The following is an 18,061-nucleotide window of genomic DNA, read 5'->3' on the forward strand; positions in this document are numbered from 1 at the left end:
CAGTGGAGTCTAGAAGGAATAATGCTGGGTATAGAAACAATGGCATTTATATGCTTTATACTAATACCCGGAATAAGGGAGAGGAATTGGTGGTGCAGATAGCATCAGCCTGGCAAAAGTTATTGGGATCACTGAGACGTGGTTGACAGAAGGGGATATAATAACACGAATAGAAGTTGCTGGGTACAGCATTTTTTGTCAGGATAGGAGGGGAAAGCATGGTGGTGGGGTACTGCTTATGATAAGTGATGACCTATGTCCTCTAAGAGTGGAGGCTTTGGAAGGAAGTGAGACAAATGATTTTGAGAGCATATGGTGTGAGGTAGAGGTAGGCAAGACAGGATATTTAGTGGGGTGTTGCTACAGACCCAGGAGCACAGAGGATGGGGACCAGGAGATGTTTAGACAGTTAAGTTTGGCAAGTGCAAGAAGAATGATTGTTATGGGAGATTTTAACTACAGTAGTATAAATTGGAGAGAGGAAGATGCATGTTGCAATGGGGGGGGGATGGAATTTCTAAAATTCTTGAGGGACAAATGTCTTAGACAACATGTAACAGAGGGAACAAGAGGTTCAAGAGTTTTGGATTTGGTTATAGCATCAGAAGAGTTGATAATAACTGAGATGACATCTCTCCCACCAGTTGGAGAGAGTGACCATATGGTTTTGACTTGGAAAATGAATAGACATGCAGGAGTATCAAAGAGACGGGAACTTATGTGGAATTATAAAGCAGGTGATGATAATAGTGTTAGACGTCAACTTTGGGAAGTTTCACGGAGGGAGGAATTGGAAGGTCGGGATATCATTAGTGTGTAAGAAATTGTAAAAGAATATTTGTTAGCAGCAATGGTAAGTTGTATACCAGGATTCAAAAAGAGAACAAAAATTTGGAGTAAAGTGGATGACAAACAATATTAAACAGGAATTGCATGCGAAAATGAGGCTATGGAAGAGATATCTTTTCTTAGAAGCAGCAGCAGCTCTCAAAAACCAACCAAATCTCAATAAATATGGGTGCATTAAGCTTCCGAAGATTTGGGAAACACTCATCACCAGAGTTCCCACCTTACATTCCAGGCCACCTACTACTGCCCTTAGAGGGCGCTCTACCTAGATAGGACTTTAGTGTCACCCACGTGGTTGGGCTTAGTATTGTTTGTTATTTGTGCATATGTTACATTAATCATTTTTTTGTAATCCCCGTAGATGTCCTAGTGACTAGGACGAAATATAGGAAGCATTAAAGTCTATTTTAATTCTTTTTAAGTGTTGTAAAAATATCCATTAAGTCTCCAACATGTGGTAATAGTGCAGATGTGGTAGCCCTGCAAGAGGATTTGAATAAGCTAGATAGATGGGCAAATGAATGGGGGTATCAGTTTAACGCAGCAAAATGTAAGGTCTTGAGGTTTGGGAAACATCGATGGGATGCTGCATACTCTATGGGAGGAGTTATACTGGAGGAAGTAGGGGAGAAAAGAGATCCGGGGTTGATGATTGACAGAAACCTGAAATTTAGGAGACATATTGCAAAGGTGGTGAAGGTAACACAGAGGATTGCTGCAATTATGAGAAGGACACTGACCTGCAGAGATAAAAGGATTATCATTCCGTTGTATAAGTCTCTGATCAGACCACACTTAGACTATTGTTCTCAGATTTGGTCCCCCAGGATTTGAAGGGGATAAATTAACTGTGGAAAGGATACAAAGACGGATGACAAAGATGGTTTCAGGACTGTACAAGCATAGTTATGAGGATCAGCTGAGGGAATGTGGACTGCAGAGTTTGGTGGATAGAAGGAGGAGAGGTGATATGATTGAGACTTTTAAACTGTTGAGAGGTGGTTACAGGGTTGACACTGGGGAGTTCTTTCGCATGGTTGAACAGTGGGAAGGAGTGATTACAAGAGGCCATCCCTGGAAGTTACGAAATGAAACTGTGAGCAAGAGGGTGAGGAGTGGTTTCTTTGTGTGGAGGGTGGTAGAACCGTGGAATGCATTGCCTGATGGAGTGGTGAGAGCAAGAACGGTCAATGAGTTTAAGGAGTGGTATGATAGACTTTGTGTTTCTTAAGGGGGACCTCCCCTCGATGAATCTTGAGAGACTTTATGTTCTTAGGAATGACCTCCCACGATGAATCTTTTGACTCCATGGAGGCTTGAATAATAATAATAATAACAAAGATCTGTATTTAAGTTTTGTAGATCTGGAAAAGGCCAATGACAAGGTGCCAAGAGAGAAGCTATTCAAAACTCTACAGTTGTATGGTGTCAGTGGATCATTATATCAAGCAATACTTAGTCTTTATTTGAGTTGTAAGTCAGTAGTTAGAATTGAAGGAACTACAGGGAGATGGTTTAATGTTAAATCTGGTGTCAGACAAGGATGTACATTATCACCTCTGTTATTCATTATCTATATGAATTATATTATGAAGGAAGGTGGTATTAAACCTGATATTAAAATTGGAGATGTTAATGTCAGCTCCTTGCTTTATACGGATGATGTTATACTTCTAAATAAATCCGCTACAAGTCTGCAAGATTCCCTGACTAAATTGAATAACTGTTGTGATAGATATGGCATGAAGGTCAGCAATAAAAAGACAAAGACAATGAAAATAGGCAGAAGCATGGAAAATATCAGCTTCATTGTGAATGGAGAACCTATAGATCAAGTAAAACATTTCTACTTAGGCACGATTTTTAGTGAAGATGGTAAATTAAATATGGAAATAGACAACAGAATCAACAAAGCTGGTATGGTGGGAAGTCAATTGAATAAATTTATATGGAATAAGAGAGAAATTAGTCAAAACACTAAATTAGCTGTATAAATTGTTCAAACCAATTTTAACTTATGGATCTGAGAGCTGGGTCAGAAGTAAAACACTTGACCAAAGACTAGAGACAGCAGATATGAGAGTCCTGAGAAAGATTAGGGGTGTGAACAGATGGCATGAATGCCTTAGAAGATAGATATATAAATATAAGATCTGACAATGTTGTAGCTTTGACAGGTAACAGACTGACTTGGCAGAAAATTGTAGGTAGGAAGTAATGATGTAAATTTTTCATGTAGTACTATCATATCCTGTACACCCCTTGAGGATGAATGTCAGGAATTTGATGATGATGATGATGACCTTTAATTCTTACATTAGTCTAATGTTATCATTAATTGAATTTATAACTTAAAATTGTTATATGAAATTTACCACTCTTTAATGCTTAGCAATGTAACATCATGTGGCTTGTTCTACTTTTGAATGATCAATTGTTTGTATTTCACCTTGTAAAAACTGTTCCTATCATGCCACTGAGGATAGTCTGTTAGTTTCAGACTGAAATATTTGGCAAACATTAAAATATTCTGTATATTATTTCTGGGAAAACTCCCATGTCACTCCTCTTAATGAACTGTTATAATTATGGCTATTTTGCCTGCTTCAGTTTAGGGTGCCCCTGTTTAAATGTCATTGGCTATTTACTCATGGATTCTTAGGGCATTGTAGATGTAAATTTACCAAAAATTATATGTAGCATAAGGAAGAGAAATTTACACATACCTTTTTCTGGGTGTTGCGGCTTTTCTTCTTTCTGCGATGTCCGAAAAACTACTGAGTGTGTGTGGGGGGGGGTAGGCAATTTGGGAGAATTAAATTAGAAAAACCTGGGTTTTTTTTAGTAATATATATATAAACATATATATTATATTATTATGCTATATAGGGTGGGGAAAAGGTGAAAGGGTTGATTTTTTATATAGGGAAGGGAAAAAGGGGGTTGACGGGGTGCGGTCCGTTTCGACTATTTTTGGTCGTCATCTGAACACATTGGGAAAGTGGATGCTATGTCAGGTCGGGTTGGTGCTTCTGTTTTTGACATGTTTGTGTTATCGCCTATTGGTCGGGCGATAACACAAACACGTCAAAAACAGAATTGGTCAGGCGATAACACCTCAATTTTATGTTGTGAAGCTTCCAAACCTCGGAGATTATGTAGGACCTGTGTATGTTAATAGAGTTCTCCTAAACTGAAGCAGGCAAAATAGCCATAATTATAATAGATTAAAATATTCTTTTGTTAACGTGTTTATAATATCACAAGTGTCTCTCAAGAATAGAATACCTTAAATGGTTTTAGTCAAAACCCTCACACTTAGCCAATGTAGGACTATTTGTAGCACTAAAACAGGCCACTAAAAGAAAGGAGGACCAATGTACTGCCTTTGATACTAGGCATAAATTTTACAATATATTTACTTCATGTAAGTTTAAGTTTCTGTCTTTAATTTTTTTGCAAACATGACTTTGAAATGAGACGAGCATTGGTGCTTCACTGTACTTTCCTGAACTTCAGATGTCTCTTTTCAGATTGACTTATTACCATAAGTGAGAAATGAGTGCTTTTATAATATTACTACCATTATAGTGCTTACTACTACCAAGGATACAAAGCATCTTTGGTAGTAGAAAATCTAAGCACTAGAAAATCTTTCACACCAATGTTTCAATTCAACAGGCCACGGTTATATATATGATAGTCTTTGCTTTCGACTTGATTGTATTGATGTATAGTAAATAATTGTTATTGCTATAGCATTAAATCAATTGAAATGCTGAATGAACTATCTACTCTGTAATTTTAAAAAAAAAGTTGTCTGAAAATGCTACAGTACACTACAGCGGAGAACTGGCTTTCAACCTGCAAATGTTTCACTTATTTTACTTTTTGACACAACACTCTTGCCAGTGACTTATTTTGAACTGTTTTAGCTCAGTAAAAACTGCCACAGCTGTTAGTTGCCAGCAGTTTCAGTGCTTAAATGGTAATTTGTAAAAAAAAAAAAAAAAAAAAAAACATTTCAGCCTTGTTTTTGCAACAGTTTTTTTATATCTTAAAATTGCAAGATTGTGTTGCATTTTATTTAAAAAAAAAAAAATCACACCAAGATATTAATTTTGGCGCAAGTGTATGCCAGAGGTGAGTTTAGTTTGGAAAAATTCATTTCAACACACTTATTACCATTTAGAACAACTTTATCTCAATGATAAAGAAAGCTTGAAGATAGTTAAGTGTCTACATTGTTTGTTTTAAAGCAGAATGAATTTTTATAACATATAACTGAAATGCTTAGATGACAAAAATTCATAGAGAATGACAGAAAAATATGCCTGCTTAAACCTTCAGCATTAAAAAGAAAAATGAAGGGAAAAAGTTATATTATAATATTTAAAGGATGAACTGATAGTTTGCAATTATTCACTATGTAATTACAGTTGCCGTGTGTTGAGGTTTAAGTGTTGTGAGGACATCATGTTGGAGGCTTATGGATGTGTACAGCACTCGGAAAGGATTAAAAATGATTTTAATACTTCCATTATTTCGTCTCAGACATTGACACATCTTCAGGGATTATAAAAAACTAATGTTACATACACTCAAATACAACACAATACTAAGCTAACCACGTGGGTGACTCTAAAGGCCTATCTAGGTAGTGCAACCTTTATGGGCAAATGAACATTTCATCATTCTCCATTCGCCTATAGAGGGCACACCACCTAGATAGGACTTTAGTCACCCACGTGGTTAACTTAGTATTGTGTTGTATTTGAGTGTATGTTACATTAGTTTTTTTGTAATCCCTGAAGATGTCTCTGTGACTGAGATGAAATATTGTAAGTATTAAAATCATTTTTAAACCTTTTCCAAGTGCTGTATACATTCCATCAAGCCTCCAACATGATAATTATAATTGCATTTGCTGAGATCATAGCTATGCATTATTTAATGATTTATTTATTTTATAATTAAAATGCTTTGAGAAATATTTATATATTTTTTTATTTTTCAATTTTTTTGCTCAGCTCCATCAGGTGCACCAACTAATGTATATGTTCAAGCAGTACATTCTACAGTTCTAAAAGTCACTTGGAAGGTAACAGTTAAATAAATGAAAATAATTAAATATGTAACTTGGAACATCATTAAGGTAATTTGAATAAATAATGAAATTTATTGAGTTTGTGGAGTGTTACATAAAGTATGTGGCATCCAGATAATTGATTTTATTTTAGAAAATATTTCACAGTATTAATGATTGTTACTGGTAGGTTTTTTTTGTATGTTTAATGACCAGTTGAGTATGTCTGGCATGTGAGTTATACTAAACTCAACAGTGCTACAAAAAGAATGGCAACCAAGGCATGTTCAAAGAGTAGCATGATGAATGTACAATATTAAAATTTCTATAGCTGCTGTAGTGATTCCTGTTGAAGTCTCAGAAATAAAAATTACTTGGAACTGGAATGAAAATAAATAATTTACTAACTAAATAAATTATTTAAACATCAAATTTCATCATCTCGAGCTACATTATTTAAGGTACTTTACAGACACACTCTATAAAGACTGAGAATGAAATAACCTTGAGAACAAAAACGGTGAACTTTATTGATGGGTGACATTAGCTCTCTGAAGAAGGATAGGGGTGGGGGAAATGTGTAGGATTACATCTCAGTTCTATTGCAGTTTGCAGATTATGTAGAATGTGAGCTGCTTCCAGGAACAATCTCTGTGATTTGAAGCAGGATTTGTGTAGTAGTGCAGCTCTCTTCCACCTAATGAAATAGTCCCCACCCATTGCTGTGCTAGCCTGCATTTTTTCTTCTTACCAAGGTGGTCCATCCTGTCTGTCCAAAGTACTGGATCCAACATTGACAGGGGATACTGTATACATCCAAGAAGGAAAGAAGATCCTTATGTCCTTGATTTGTCTCAGGAAGGTGGAGACTTTTCTAGAGATTTATAGACTCTTCTAATTTTGTGTTGTTTTAGGAGTGATTCCAGTCTATCTATTTTACCTTTAATGTAGGGATATGATGTATGCTTAGTCTGGTTTTGATTGGGAGGTGGGGTATTTCATTTTAAGGAGTTTGGCAAGGGTCATTTATTTATTTTTATTTTATTCCTTTTTTTTTTGTTACAACCTTTTGTTTCAATACCTAGAACCTGTTGTTCTAGAAGCAGTACAGGTCCTCAGGTCAAAATTTGCTCTCTGGAGGCCTGAAGAAGAAGAGAAATTTCTTTACAGACTTCTCATCTTATTCCCCTTGTTCTTTAATCCAGATGGCTAAAGAAGAAAGGGAATAAGAAGAGGGTATTCTATATAGATACATGATGAAAACACGTTTCCTAGATGTACAGTATGTATGTATGTACGTGTGTGTGTGCGTGCGTGCGGGAAATAGATCATTTTGGCAGGCAGGAATCATTTGAAAGATGAGACATATGGAATGAGAGTATATAAAAGAATTACTGGAGGAGGTGAAAAGAAGAGGAAGAGAGAGAGAGAGAGAGAGAGAGAGAAAATAAAAATTGTGAGCCTGCTTCCACAGTATGATGTGAATGAACTGAGAAGGTACAAAAGTTGTGTAGGAGGAAGTGTGTATGCAGTTTATAAATATTTGATTGACAGAGAGTCTTGTATATGTGTGATGAATTGCATTTGAATGGTTCTGTAGTTTGATGTTTGGATTAAGTGTTGTGCAGTGAGAGGTTGTAAGTGCAAAATCAGGGAAACTAGAAGTATTGGGTGGCTGTAGTCAATCATTTGTGTATCACCTAGGAAAAATGAGTGCAAGTGCAAAAATGAAATGACAAGTACAATTTCCCAGGATTCAAATCTGAATGGGTTAGTAATTAGATTACCCAAGGATAATTGGGGACCCAAGAGGATGTATCAGAAAGTATCAGAAATAAAAAGGAGGGGTTTTAGGCACTAATATCAGCATTACTGAGACCTGGTTGACAGAAAATGATATTGGGCAAGAATGTAAGGGGTATTATATTTTCATGGAGGATGGAGGGAATAGGACAGGAGGAGGATATTGCTGATGATAGCTGAAAAACTTCAACCAGAAAAATTGAATTAAGGAGGATGTTAGATCTGAGAGAAATAGTTGAATTAAGGCTATCTGGTGTGGGATTGAGGCCAAAAAGACAAAATATATTATTGGTTGCTGCTATAAACTTAGAAAGTCGCTAAACCTGTAGAATTTCTAACAAGCTTAAGAGGCATCTTGCAGTGGTGCCATAGCATAAGAAGCTACAAGGGAAGAATGTCAGTAGTGCCTGGGAAATATCAAGGGGGGGGGTTGAGGAAAGCCATATCAGGCTACAAATGCAGGATAAGGAAGTTAATTAAGTGGTATGAATATTGTTTTCTAGTGAGAAACCTGCATCCCACTTATTAGATGTCTGAAATGGCTTGAAAAAGTTCGACATTTGGTGTTCTGAGTTAAGGAGACCAGGTAAAAAACAATTTTAAAAAATATACAAAAAAATTATAAAAGTTAATAAATAAAAAAGAGACCTTAGCCTGCCCACAGTGCTAATGTACTTTAGATTCACAACCTTTCATGGATAGAAGTTATATTTAAAAAAAAAAAAGTGGGAGCTAAATTGATACATAACATCATAAGCAGGAGCTGTAAAAAAACAGAAAAAAGTAAACATTATGGAGGGAAGGAATATAAAGGAAAAAAGTGATTAGCATGCCCTTGAGTAATACAGATTGCAGACAAGAAGAGTAACTAACATAGCTAACAGAGCTAAATCAGATTATGGCAGGAAATTAACTAAGGAGACCAAAGGAAAGCCTAAAGAATTTTTGCTTGTGTTGCATGTAAGGCTAAGAATGATTGTAGATGGATAACTTTTTGTTGATGACAGAAGATGAAATAGTTGAGTTACTAAAGTGGTCTATGAATGGATGTATCATACAGATGGAGATATTGCCATTGAGATATTGCCACTAGTTATTGATATTGCCATTTAGTTTGTCTCAATCTGACAAACTAATCTTTAAAGGTACTTGTGGCATGACTATAGACAACAAATTACATGATAACTACAGTAATTAACTTTCATGAAATGAAAGTACAGATATTTCATACTGAAAATAACAGTACATCATCCTGATGTACTGATGATGTACTGTTATTTTCAGTACAAAATATCTGTACTTTCATTTATTATTATTATTACCCAAGACCCCATGGAGTCAAAGACTCATCTGGGAGGTCCTTTTATGATACACACAGCTCATCATACCATGCTTTAAACATAGTGTGCGTTAATTGCTGTGGTTATCGTGTAATTGTTTATGGCAGGCTAATGTGAGATTTGAAGTAGATGACCTGGAGAAGTTAGCATATTGAGAAATTATGATGTGAATACAGCATTTAATTGGATGCATGGTCTGATTTATGCAATAAGCTAGACAAGCTACAGCTTAGGACCCCATCATTACAAGGTTCATGCAAAGCTATTAAACCTAAGGCTTACTCAGTAGGAGGAGAGAGAGAGACTTATTAAAAGTTATAGCCTAAGCCCACAGCAACCTTAAATATATTCCTGATTGCTCATCGACCGATGTATTATATGAGAATGTGCAACAGAACTGTCAGTGACCCTGACTAAGCTGTTTAGTCTGTGTCTAAACTCTGGCAAGGTACTAAATTAGTGGAAAGAGCAAATTATTATTATTATTAACATCTGACCTCCATAGAGTCAGAGACTGATTGTGGGAGGTACACACTATTGCACACAATGTTCATCCAACCGTGCCTTAAAATTATTCAATGTGTCTACATTCACAACACACTCAGGCCATCCATTCCATTCACCAACCACTCTCCATGCAAAAAACTTGCTCATCACTCCTCTGCTCGCACTCTCTTTATACAGTTTCAAGCAATAGGCTCTTATTCTACCTCTCCTCTCCCATTTTATGAAAAATCTCTTCCATGTCAACTTGATAACAACCACTGACTAGTTTATATGTTTAAATCATATCCTTCCCCTCTTCCTCCTATTCATGAGGCTCTGCAACTTACACTCTCTCAATCTGTCTTCATACTACACATTCCAAAGACCACCAACAACCTTTGTGAATCTTCTCTGGATCCTTTCCAACATATCCTCATCACCATGAAACCCTTCGGCCAGATCTGTGCACAATAATCCATGTGAGGACTCTTCAAGGCCTTATATAATGACATCATAACCTCTTTATTTCATGAAATGCTGATGCAATATAATGGCAATGCTGAAATGAATACTGACATGTAATAATAAAGAAGTCATTTTTGCCTCTTTACCTTGATACTACCTTATCTGGACTAGTGTGCTCAGATATGATCTCCTGATTCGTGAAATAATGAAGATACAGTTAAGAAGGTGCAAAGGAGAGTCTTAAAGTAGTTATGAGGAGAGATTGAAAATTTTTAGACTGCAGACAAGAGATAGAGGAGTAATATGATAGAGATGTACAAACTTTTGAATGGTTATTCTAGAATATTGGTATCCTGTAGATAGAAGAAAAATTCTATCTACAGGATACCAGTAGATAGAATTTTTCATTTTATGAAAGGTTGTGAGAGGATGAGAGGACAAGTATGGAAGTTGAGAATGCAGTCAAGAAAGTGAGTAAGAGCCAGATTTTTCACTCATAAGGCAGTGCATGACTAGAATGGCTCGCCTTTGGAGGTGATGAGTCCCTGACTCCCTAGAGGTCTCTTGTGATAATAATACTTGTATTTAGTTTTGTACTAGTTCCTGATAAAGATTCAAAGTTTAATCTCTAAAAGATGTGCATGGTAATTTTGTTTAAAAAATGTTATATGCATGTAATCTTTCTGAAATTCATGAACTTAGGAAAGCAGTTATGAAAAAAATTATAAATATTTCTCATTAAAAAAAGGAGACTCTTCTTATTTCTCTCTTTTTTTTTATACAGCCTCCTCCACTTTTTAGTAGAAATGGTGTCATTCAAGGATATATTATAGGACATAGGATTCATAACAGTTCACAAAAGTATCTGTTTCATAAACTAGAATTCAAAATGGAAAGAATGTTTTTACTTAAAGATCTTAAAAGTTCTGCTGTTTATTCTATAATTATAAAAGCATTTAACTCAGCAGGAATTGGCCCAGCATCACATGAAATATTACAGAAGACATTAGACATTGGTATATATTAGTGTTTTTGTTTTGTTAAATAAATAAATAAATATATATATATATATATATATATATATATATATATATTAAATGGATTTTTTTGAAGAATTGGAACATAAGTAGGCATAATTATATAAAAAAGTAGCAATAGAAAACTAATATGAAATGATTTATTTCATATGAATTATTAAATTATATGAGCTGGAACAATCTAGACTTGGAGAACATGCCATCCCTTGCAAACACAGGCTTCTTTGGAGGAAGAAGACAAAAATCCTACATATGAGCCATTTGTACTGGAGAGCTGTGGAATGTTCATCACTCTAATCTAAATTTATCTCATAGGCTAAATTCTCTTCATAAGAAATTGTTCTCCTTAGTTTAATTAATATTTTTAACATTGTAAAAAAAAGATTGCATCATGCTTTATCACCATGTCAGTATTGTTGAATCTTCAGTTATGTTTGCTTGTGCTTTAATTCCATTTTTAAATTATAATGAGGATGCCCTTGATACTTAAGTAAAAAGTTTATATGAAATTAATCATTTCACATAACTTTTCTGTTTCTGTTTTTTTTTAACTGATAATTTGAATCATTAATAATATAACTTTCTTTTTATAAAGTTTAAGTAATAAATAGTAGAGTTCTTATTCTTACTCTGTGATGACTATATTTGTTTATTTGTTGTTGGCCTTAGAAGACTAACATTATGATTGAGATATGAGTTAAAGACAACTTTTGTCAAATCTGCAGCAGAAGAACACACAAGACTCGAAGGGGAGAGGGTTTCATTTTATGGAAGCTGATGATAATTTGACAAATGATACATTTTTTTTCAACTTAATTGTTGTTATTTCATAGAAATATTATGTGGTCATTTCAAAATATAATTGTTTTCAATTTCTCAATTTTTTATTGTAAACTGATAGCAATATAAATTTTGACCTTCTCTTATGCGAGTATGGCACATATGAGGCTTCTCTAGTTATTTACTTTATCTTCACTCTGAGATTATATGCCAGATTTACTGCTTTCAGTTCTCAAAAATTATATAACCATTGATAACTGATAGATATTATGATACTTTTTAGGTACATTTGCAAGTGAGCAGCACACCTATTTATTAGCTTTGTTGTGGTTCGTTCATATATCTACATGAAACAGTCATGAATGCATGAAGTTATTTTGATGAAATTTATATTTAAGAATGAGGAAAAAATTGTTTAGCAATTTCAATTGCTGTTTAAAATTATATAGTAATAACTACCACTTTGCCTGAAGAACAAAACACAATTTTCACTGTGCTGGTAATATAATTAATTGCACTGTGTCAGTGCAACACATGCAATGAAGTTACTCTTGGGCAATTTTTTTAATCGCTCCCTTGGGAGATTGATTATAGCTAGTGCCGATGTTTCTGCAGCAAGTGGATGAGATAGATCTGTACTGGAAAAAGATACCTATTAGGACATACACAGCCTGTGAAGAGAAATCTATTCCTGGTTTTAAGGCTGCAAAAGACTGACTTACATGGCTGATGGGTGGCAATACAAAATTAATGTAATATTGTGTGACAAATTAAAATCACTGTTGGTGTACCGTGTAGAGACAGCCCATGTTATGGAGTGCATTGTTAAGGCCTATTTGCTTGTTCTGGCATTCTCTGAAAAAGCATGGATGACCCAGGCAATATTTACCGAATGGCACACGTCATACTTTTGTCCAGAAATAGCAAAATTTTGTTGTGCAAATAACTTGCCTAATAAAGTAGTTTTAGTACTTGATAATGCCCTGAGCATTTGACAAACCCTGAAGATTTACATACCTTTGATGCTTTGATGTTAAGGTAATTTATATGTCACACAATACTATGTTGCTTTTGTAGCCAATGGACTAGGGTGTGATTACAGCCTTCAAGACATGCTACTTATGCAAAACCTTTAGTGAGATTGTCGAGGCAGTGTAGGCATCTCATTTTTTGTCTGTGAGAGACTACTGGAAGTTCTTTAATATCCTTAAAAGTACAATAGAATTGAAGCAACTCGGGAAGAGGTCAGTCGTGGATGAATGGTGTCTGGTGGAAATTATTACCGATGCAATTCCTGACTTTGAGCCTGTTTTGGAAGTGGCAGATGGTGTGTCTAGAATGGCCAAGAATTTTGGCATTGGAAATGTGTGATGACATCAGAGTTGTAGAGAGTCATGGAGAGCAACTTTTTCAAGGACGATTTGGAAGAGCTGGCAGTGCAACTTGTTAACGAAGACTGTAAGGAAGACAAGTATAGGAAATGGTACCACTCAGGATCACTCACCACAGAGACACTTAAAGAAGCTTTAACACAGATACAAACTGAATATGAATCTCTTTCTCGTGATGATGAATCTGACTGGAAACTCTGCTCTTCCATCCTAAGAGCTGTAACAAATGATCTGAAACCATATTGTAGCATGTTGAGAAGAGAAGGAAAAACACCCAACATATATTCTTGTTGCAATTCTTAACTAAGAAGGACAAGGAACTTGTCGACCCAGATGACCCTCAACCAGGCAAATCTCATTAAGGCTTCTCCATTATTCCTATTTTTACTTTAATTTATAACTTATTGTCTTATGTTATTTATAAAAATTTTTGTAAAATAATCATCATCATCATCATCAAATTCCTGATTTGTACCCTCAAGAGGTGTACAGGATACGAAAGTACTATATGGAAAATTTACATCATTAATAACTCCCTATCTACAGTTTTCCTCCAAATCAGTCTGTTACTTGTCAAGACTCCAATATTATCAGATCTTATATTTCTATCATCTAAGGCATTTTGTACCGTATCAATCCACTTATATCTTGGTCTTCCTCTGGGTCGTTTTCCTGCCAACCTGGCAGAGAACACTTGTTTTGCCAATCCCTCCTCGCCCATTCTGTTTAAGTGACCATACCACCTGAGATTAGCTCTGCTAACACATTCCTGGATGCTGACAATGTCAAGTTCTTTCTTAATATCCTCGTTTTTAATATGATATTGCCATTGATGCCATCTGTTCACCCCTTTAATCTTTCTCAGGACTCTCATATCTGCAGTCTCTAGTCTTTGGCCAAATGGTTTACTTCTGACCCAGCTCTCAGATCCATAAGTTAAAACTGGTTTGAACACTGTCTTGTATACAGCTAATTTAGTGTTCTGACTAATTTCTCTCTTATTCCATATGAATTTATTCAATTGACCTCCTACCACGCCAGCTTTGTTGATTCTGTTGTCTATTTCCATATTTAATTTACCATCTTCAGTAAAAATCGTGCCTAAGTAGCTGAAATGTTTTACTTGTTCCACAGGTTCTCTGTTCACAACACAGTTGACATTTTCAACGATTCTATCTATTTTCATTGTCTTTTTCTTTTTATTGCTGGCCTTCATACCATACCTATTACAACAGTTATTCAATTTAGTAAGGGAATCCTGCAAACTTGTAGCGGATTTATTTAGAAGTATAACATCGTCTGCATAAAGCAAAGAGCTGACATTAACATCTCCAATTTTGATATCATGTTTAATACCACTTTCCTTCATAATATGATCCATATAGATAATGAATAACAGAGGTATTAATGTACATCCTTGTCTCACACCAGATTTAACATTAAACCATCTTCCTGTACTTCCTTCAATTCTAACTGCTGATTTACAACTCAAATAAAGACTAAGAATTGCTTGATATAATGCCCCATTTACACCATATAACTGTAGTATATTGAATAGCTTCTCTCTTGGCACCTTGTCATAGGCCTTTACCAGATTGACAAAACTTAAATACAGATCTTTGTTATATTCCCATGCTTTCTCAACTATTTGTCATAAACTGACGATCTGATCCTGACAGCCTCTATTTGGCCTGAATCCAGCTTGTTCTTCACCAAGCTTTTCTTCCACAATTCTTCTCAACCGTTTCTCAAGTATACTTGCATAGATCTTGCCAGGAACACTCAGTAGGGAAATACCTCTGTAATTCTCACATTCAGTTTTATTTCCTTTTTTATATATGGGTACTATTAGAGCTCTACTCCAATCATCAGGAATTTGTCCCTCTGTCCAGGCTTTCTGAACTATACAGTGCAGCCACTGTAAGACTTTTATACCACTATACTTCAGCATTTCTGGTCGAATATCATCTACTCCTGCTGCCTTTCCACATTTTAAGCCTTTGATGGCTTTTTCTACTTCAAGTATGGATATGTATTCCTGACTGCATGCCTGGTCAGTGTTTTTTATCACTGTGCTATCACTGCTTGTTTCGTTTAGCAATTTTTTGAAGTAATTACTCCATACTTCAAGGATATCTTTTTCTACTGTTTTCATGTCACCTTTATCATCTCTAATTCCTTTTGCAGCACTCTTTCCTCCATTTTTAAGCTTCTTCAACAACCTCCAGAATATCTTACTACCTTCTTGATATTTATTTTCCATGTTCTTGCCAAAGTCCTCCCATGACTTTTGTTTAGCTAGTTTTACACAGTGTTTAGCTTTCTTACATTTGTCTCTGTATTCTCTAAGAGCACAAGCTGACTTATTTGCCAGGAACTTTTGATAAGCTTTCTTCTTTTCCTTCACTGCCTCTTTAACTTCCTGTGTCCACCATTGAGTTCTGATTTTTCTATCCTTGCAGACAACTTCACCACATGCCTCTCTGGCCGAATCAATCAGGGTTTTCTTCAAAGCTTGCCACTAAATCTCCAAGGTTTGGTTTCTGTTCTCAAACTCTTTCATTTTTTCTTCAATAATCTTTGTGTATTTTAGTCTACAGTTCACATCTGAGAGATACTCAACTTTTATTTGCTTTAAAACTTTCTTACATGTCATTCTTTTCAATATGAAATTCAATTTTATTCTGCTCAAGACTAAATAGTGATCACTTCCAATTTCAAATCCTCTGTACACTCTGGTGTCCTGCACAAGGGAGAAAACATCACTATCAACAATAACATAGTCAATGAGACTTTTCTTATTTCTTGCCTCTTCTCTCCATGTGAATTTGTGCACATTTTTATGTTGGAACATGGTGTTAGTAATAACCAGTTGATGTCCTGAGCAGAAATCTAACAGGTATTTGCCATTATTATTAGCTTTGCTCTTTTCTCCAAATTTTCCCAAAATATTTTTGTATTTGGGGAAAATTTGGGAAAATTTGTATGTCTGACAATCATTTCCTACTCTGCCATTTAGATCCCCAACAAGGACCAAGTTTTCCTTTTTCATTGTATCAGTTGCTTTCTCTAAAGCCTCAAAAAATTCCTCCACTTCTACCTTAGTAGAACCTTCTGTGTGACCATAGGCACAAATAAGTCTCAATGTCCAATTCCCCATTCCGGTATTTGCCCACATCACTCTACTTGAGACTGCCTGCCATTCAAGAAGATTAGCCTCGTATTTTGTGTTGAATACTATTTTTTGTAAAATAAAATAACCATAATTCTTTATCAAAATCACAAAATTTTCAACTTGTAGAGGTCAATTTTCACACTAAAGGAACAATTTCATTTAAATACATTATAATTTTGATGCTGTATGGGAAGGTAGTCGATGGGTGTTTGAAGAAGGCAGTATCGGAATGCATACTTGGAGTCAGAAGGATAAATCAGGTAGATGGATGGATAGATAACACATTCATCTCCATGAGTGGTACAGGGTATAGGCAAGAAAGGTTACCTGTATGATAAATAAGTCCAAAGCTAATTATGAGAGGAAAGTTAGCTGATTAGGCCAAAAGAAATCCTAAAGAGTTATGTAGCAAGTAAAAAGAGGAAGGATGACTTTAAAAAAGAGCTGATGGCAGGGAGATTACAGAACCAAACCAAATAGTTGAATTACTAAGTGAGTATTTTGCAGGGGGAGGGGGGGGGCGGTACCATTCTGAGTTGTGATGTTGCAAATGCCAGATATGATATTGACTGATGGGAGAATATAGGTTGAAGAAATGGAGGTGCTTAAAATATTGCAGAACAGGAGAGTAAGACAAGAGAGATTGAACAGGTGGTTATGAATGAAGTGAGCAGCATGAGTATAGAGAATGAGAGAACATTTGTGCAAGACAGACAGGGAAATGGGATGGTTCAGGGTGGACAGAGGAACACAGCACGAGAAAGGTAGATGCTCCAAAAGGATGCGGTATGTGTACACAAAAAGGGAAGGAAATGATATGGGATCAAGGGAAAAACAGTTGGATTTGAAGAAGTTTCTAAGATGAATAAGGAGAAAAAGAAATGGCTCGAGTTAAGCATGGAGAAGTCACATCAAATAAGAGGTATTGGTGTAAATAGATCCAGGAATATGCTGCTGTGTTTGTATACAAATGCTAGAAGTGTAAGAAACAAGGCAAATAAAATGGTTGCATTAATTGAGTCTGGTCACTCAAAAATTGTTGGAATAAGTGAGACATGGTTGGATGAGGATAACATCCTGATAGGAATAGAAATGGAAGAGTATAATGTGTTTTGTGAGGACAGAAAGGGTAAAAAGGGAGGGGTGCTATTGATGATAGAGAAAGAGTTATGATCATATGAGAGGGAAATAATGCCAGTAGTTTTGAGGCAGTATGGTGTGAGATAGAGATGAACGGAATGAAATACTTAGATGTTGTTATAGACCTGGCATTGAAGTTAAGGCTTATTTGCTTGTTTCTGACATTCTCTTAAAAAGCATGGATGACCCAGGCAATCTTTACCAAATGGCACATGTCACACTTTTGTCTGGAAATAGCAAAATTTTGTTGTGCCAATAACTTGCCTAATAAAGTAGTTTTAGTACTTGACAATGCCCTGAGCATTCGACAAACCCTGTAGATTTACATACTGATGCTTTGATGTTAAGGTAATTTATTTGTCACACAATACTACGTTGCTTTTGTAGCCAATGGACCAGGACCATAACTAGTCCTGGTCCATTGGCTACAAAATGAATGTATATATGAAATTAGTCAAAATGAAATTTATATAATGAAATGTATAATCAAATTCGTCAAGCAAATAAGA

The 18,061-nt window shown here is 35.5% G+C and overlaps 1 protein-coding gene across 4 annotated transcripts in view; it reads left to right on the top strand.

Moving 5' to 3' along the window:
* LOC150094730 (cell adhesion molecule Dscam1-like) overlaps positions 1 to 18,061 on the top strand; it is a 194,618-nt gene that overhangs the window by 115,416 nt on the left and 61,141 nt on the right. For all 4 annotated transcript variants that reach the window (XM_090411357.1, XM_090411356.1, XM_090411354.1 and 1 more), the window contains 2 exons: positions 5,880 to 5,950; positions 10,814 to 11,045. In XM_090411357.1, the coding sequence (XP_090267483.1) occupies positions 5,880 to 5,950; positions 10,814 to 11,045 (303 nt within the window). The remainder of the gene's footprint in view (positions 1 to 5,879; positions 5,951 to 10,813; positions 11,046 to 18,061) is intronic.

The sequence above is a fragment of the Typopeltis vanoorti genome, chromosome 21 (assembly GCF_054136105.1).
Source record: "Typopeltis vanoorti isolate ZY-2024b chromosome 21, IOZ_Tvanoo_1.0, whole genome shotgun sequence".
In the NCBI taxonomy this organism is placed as follows: domain Eukaryota; kingdom Metazoa; phylum Arthropoda; class Arachnida; order Uropygi; family Thelyphonidae; genus Typopeltis; species Typopeltis vanoorti.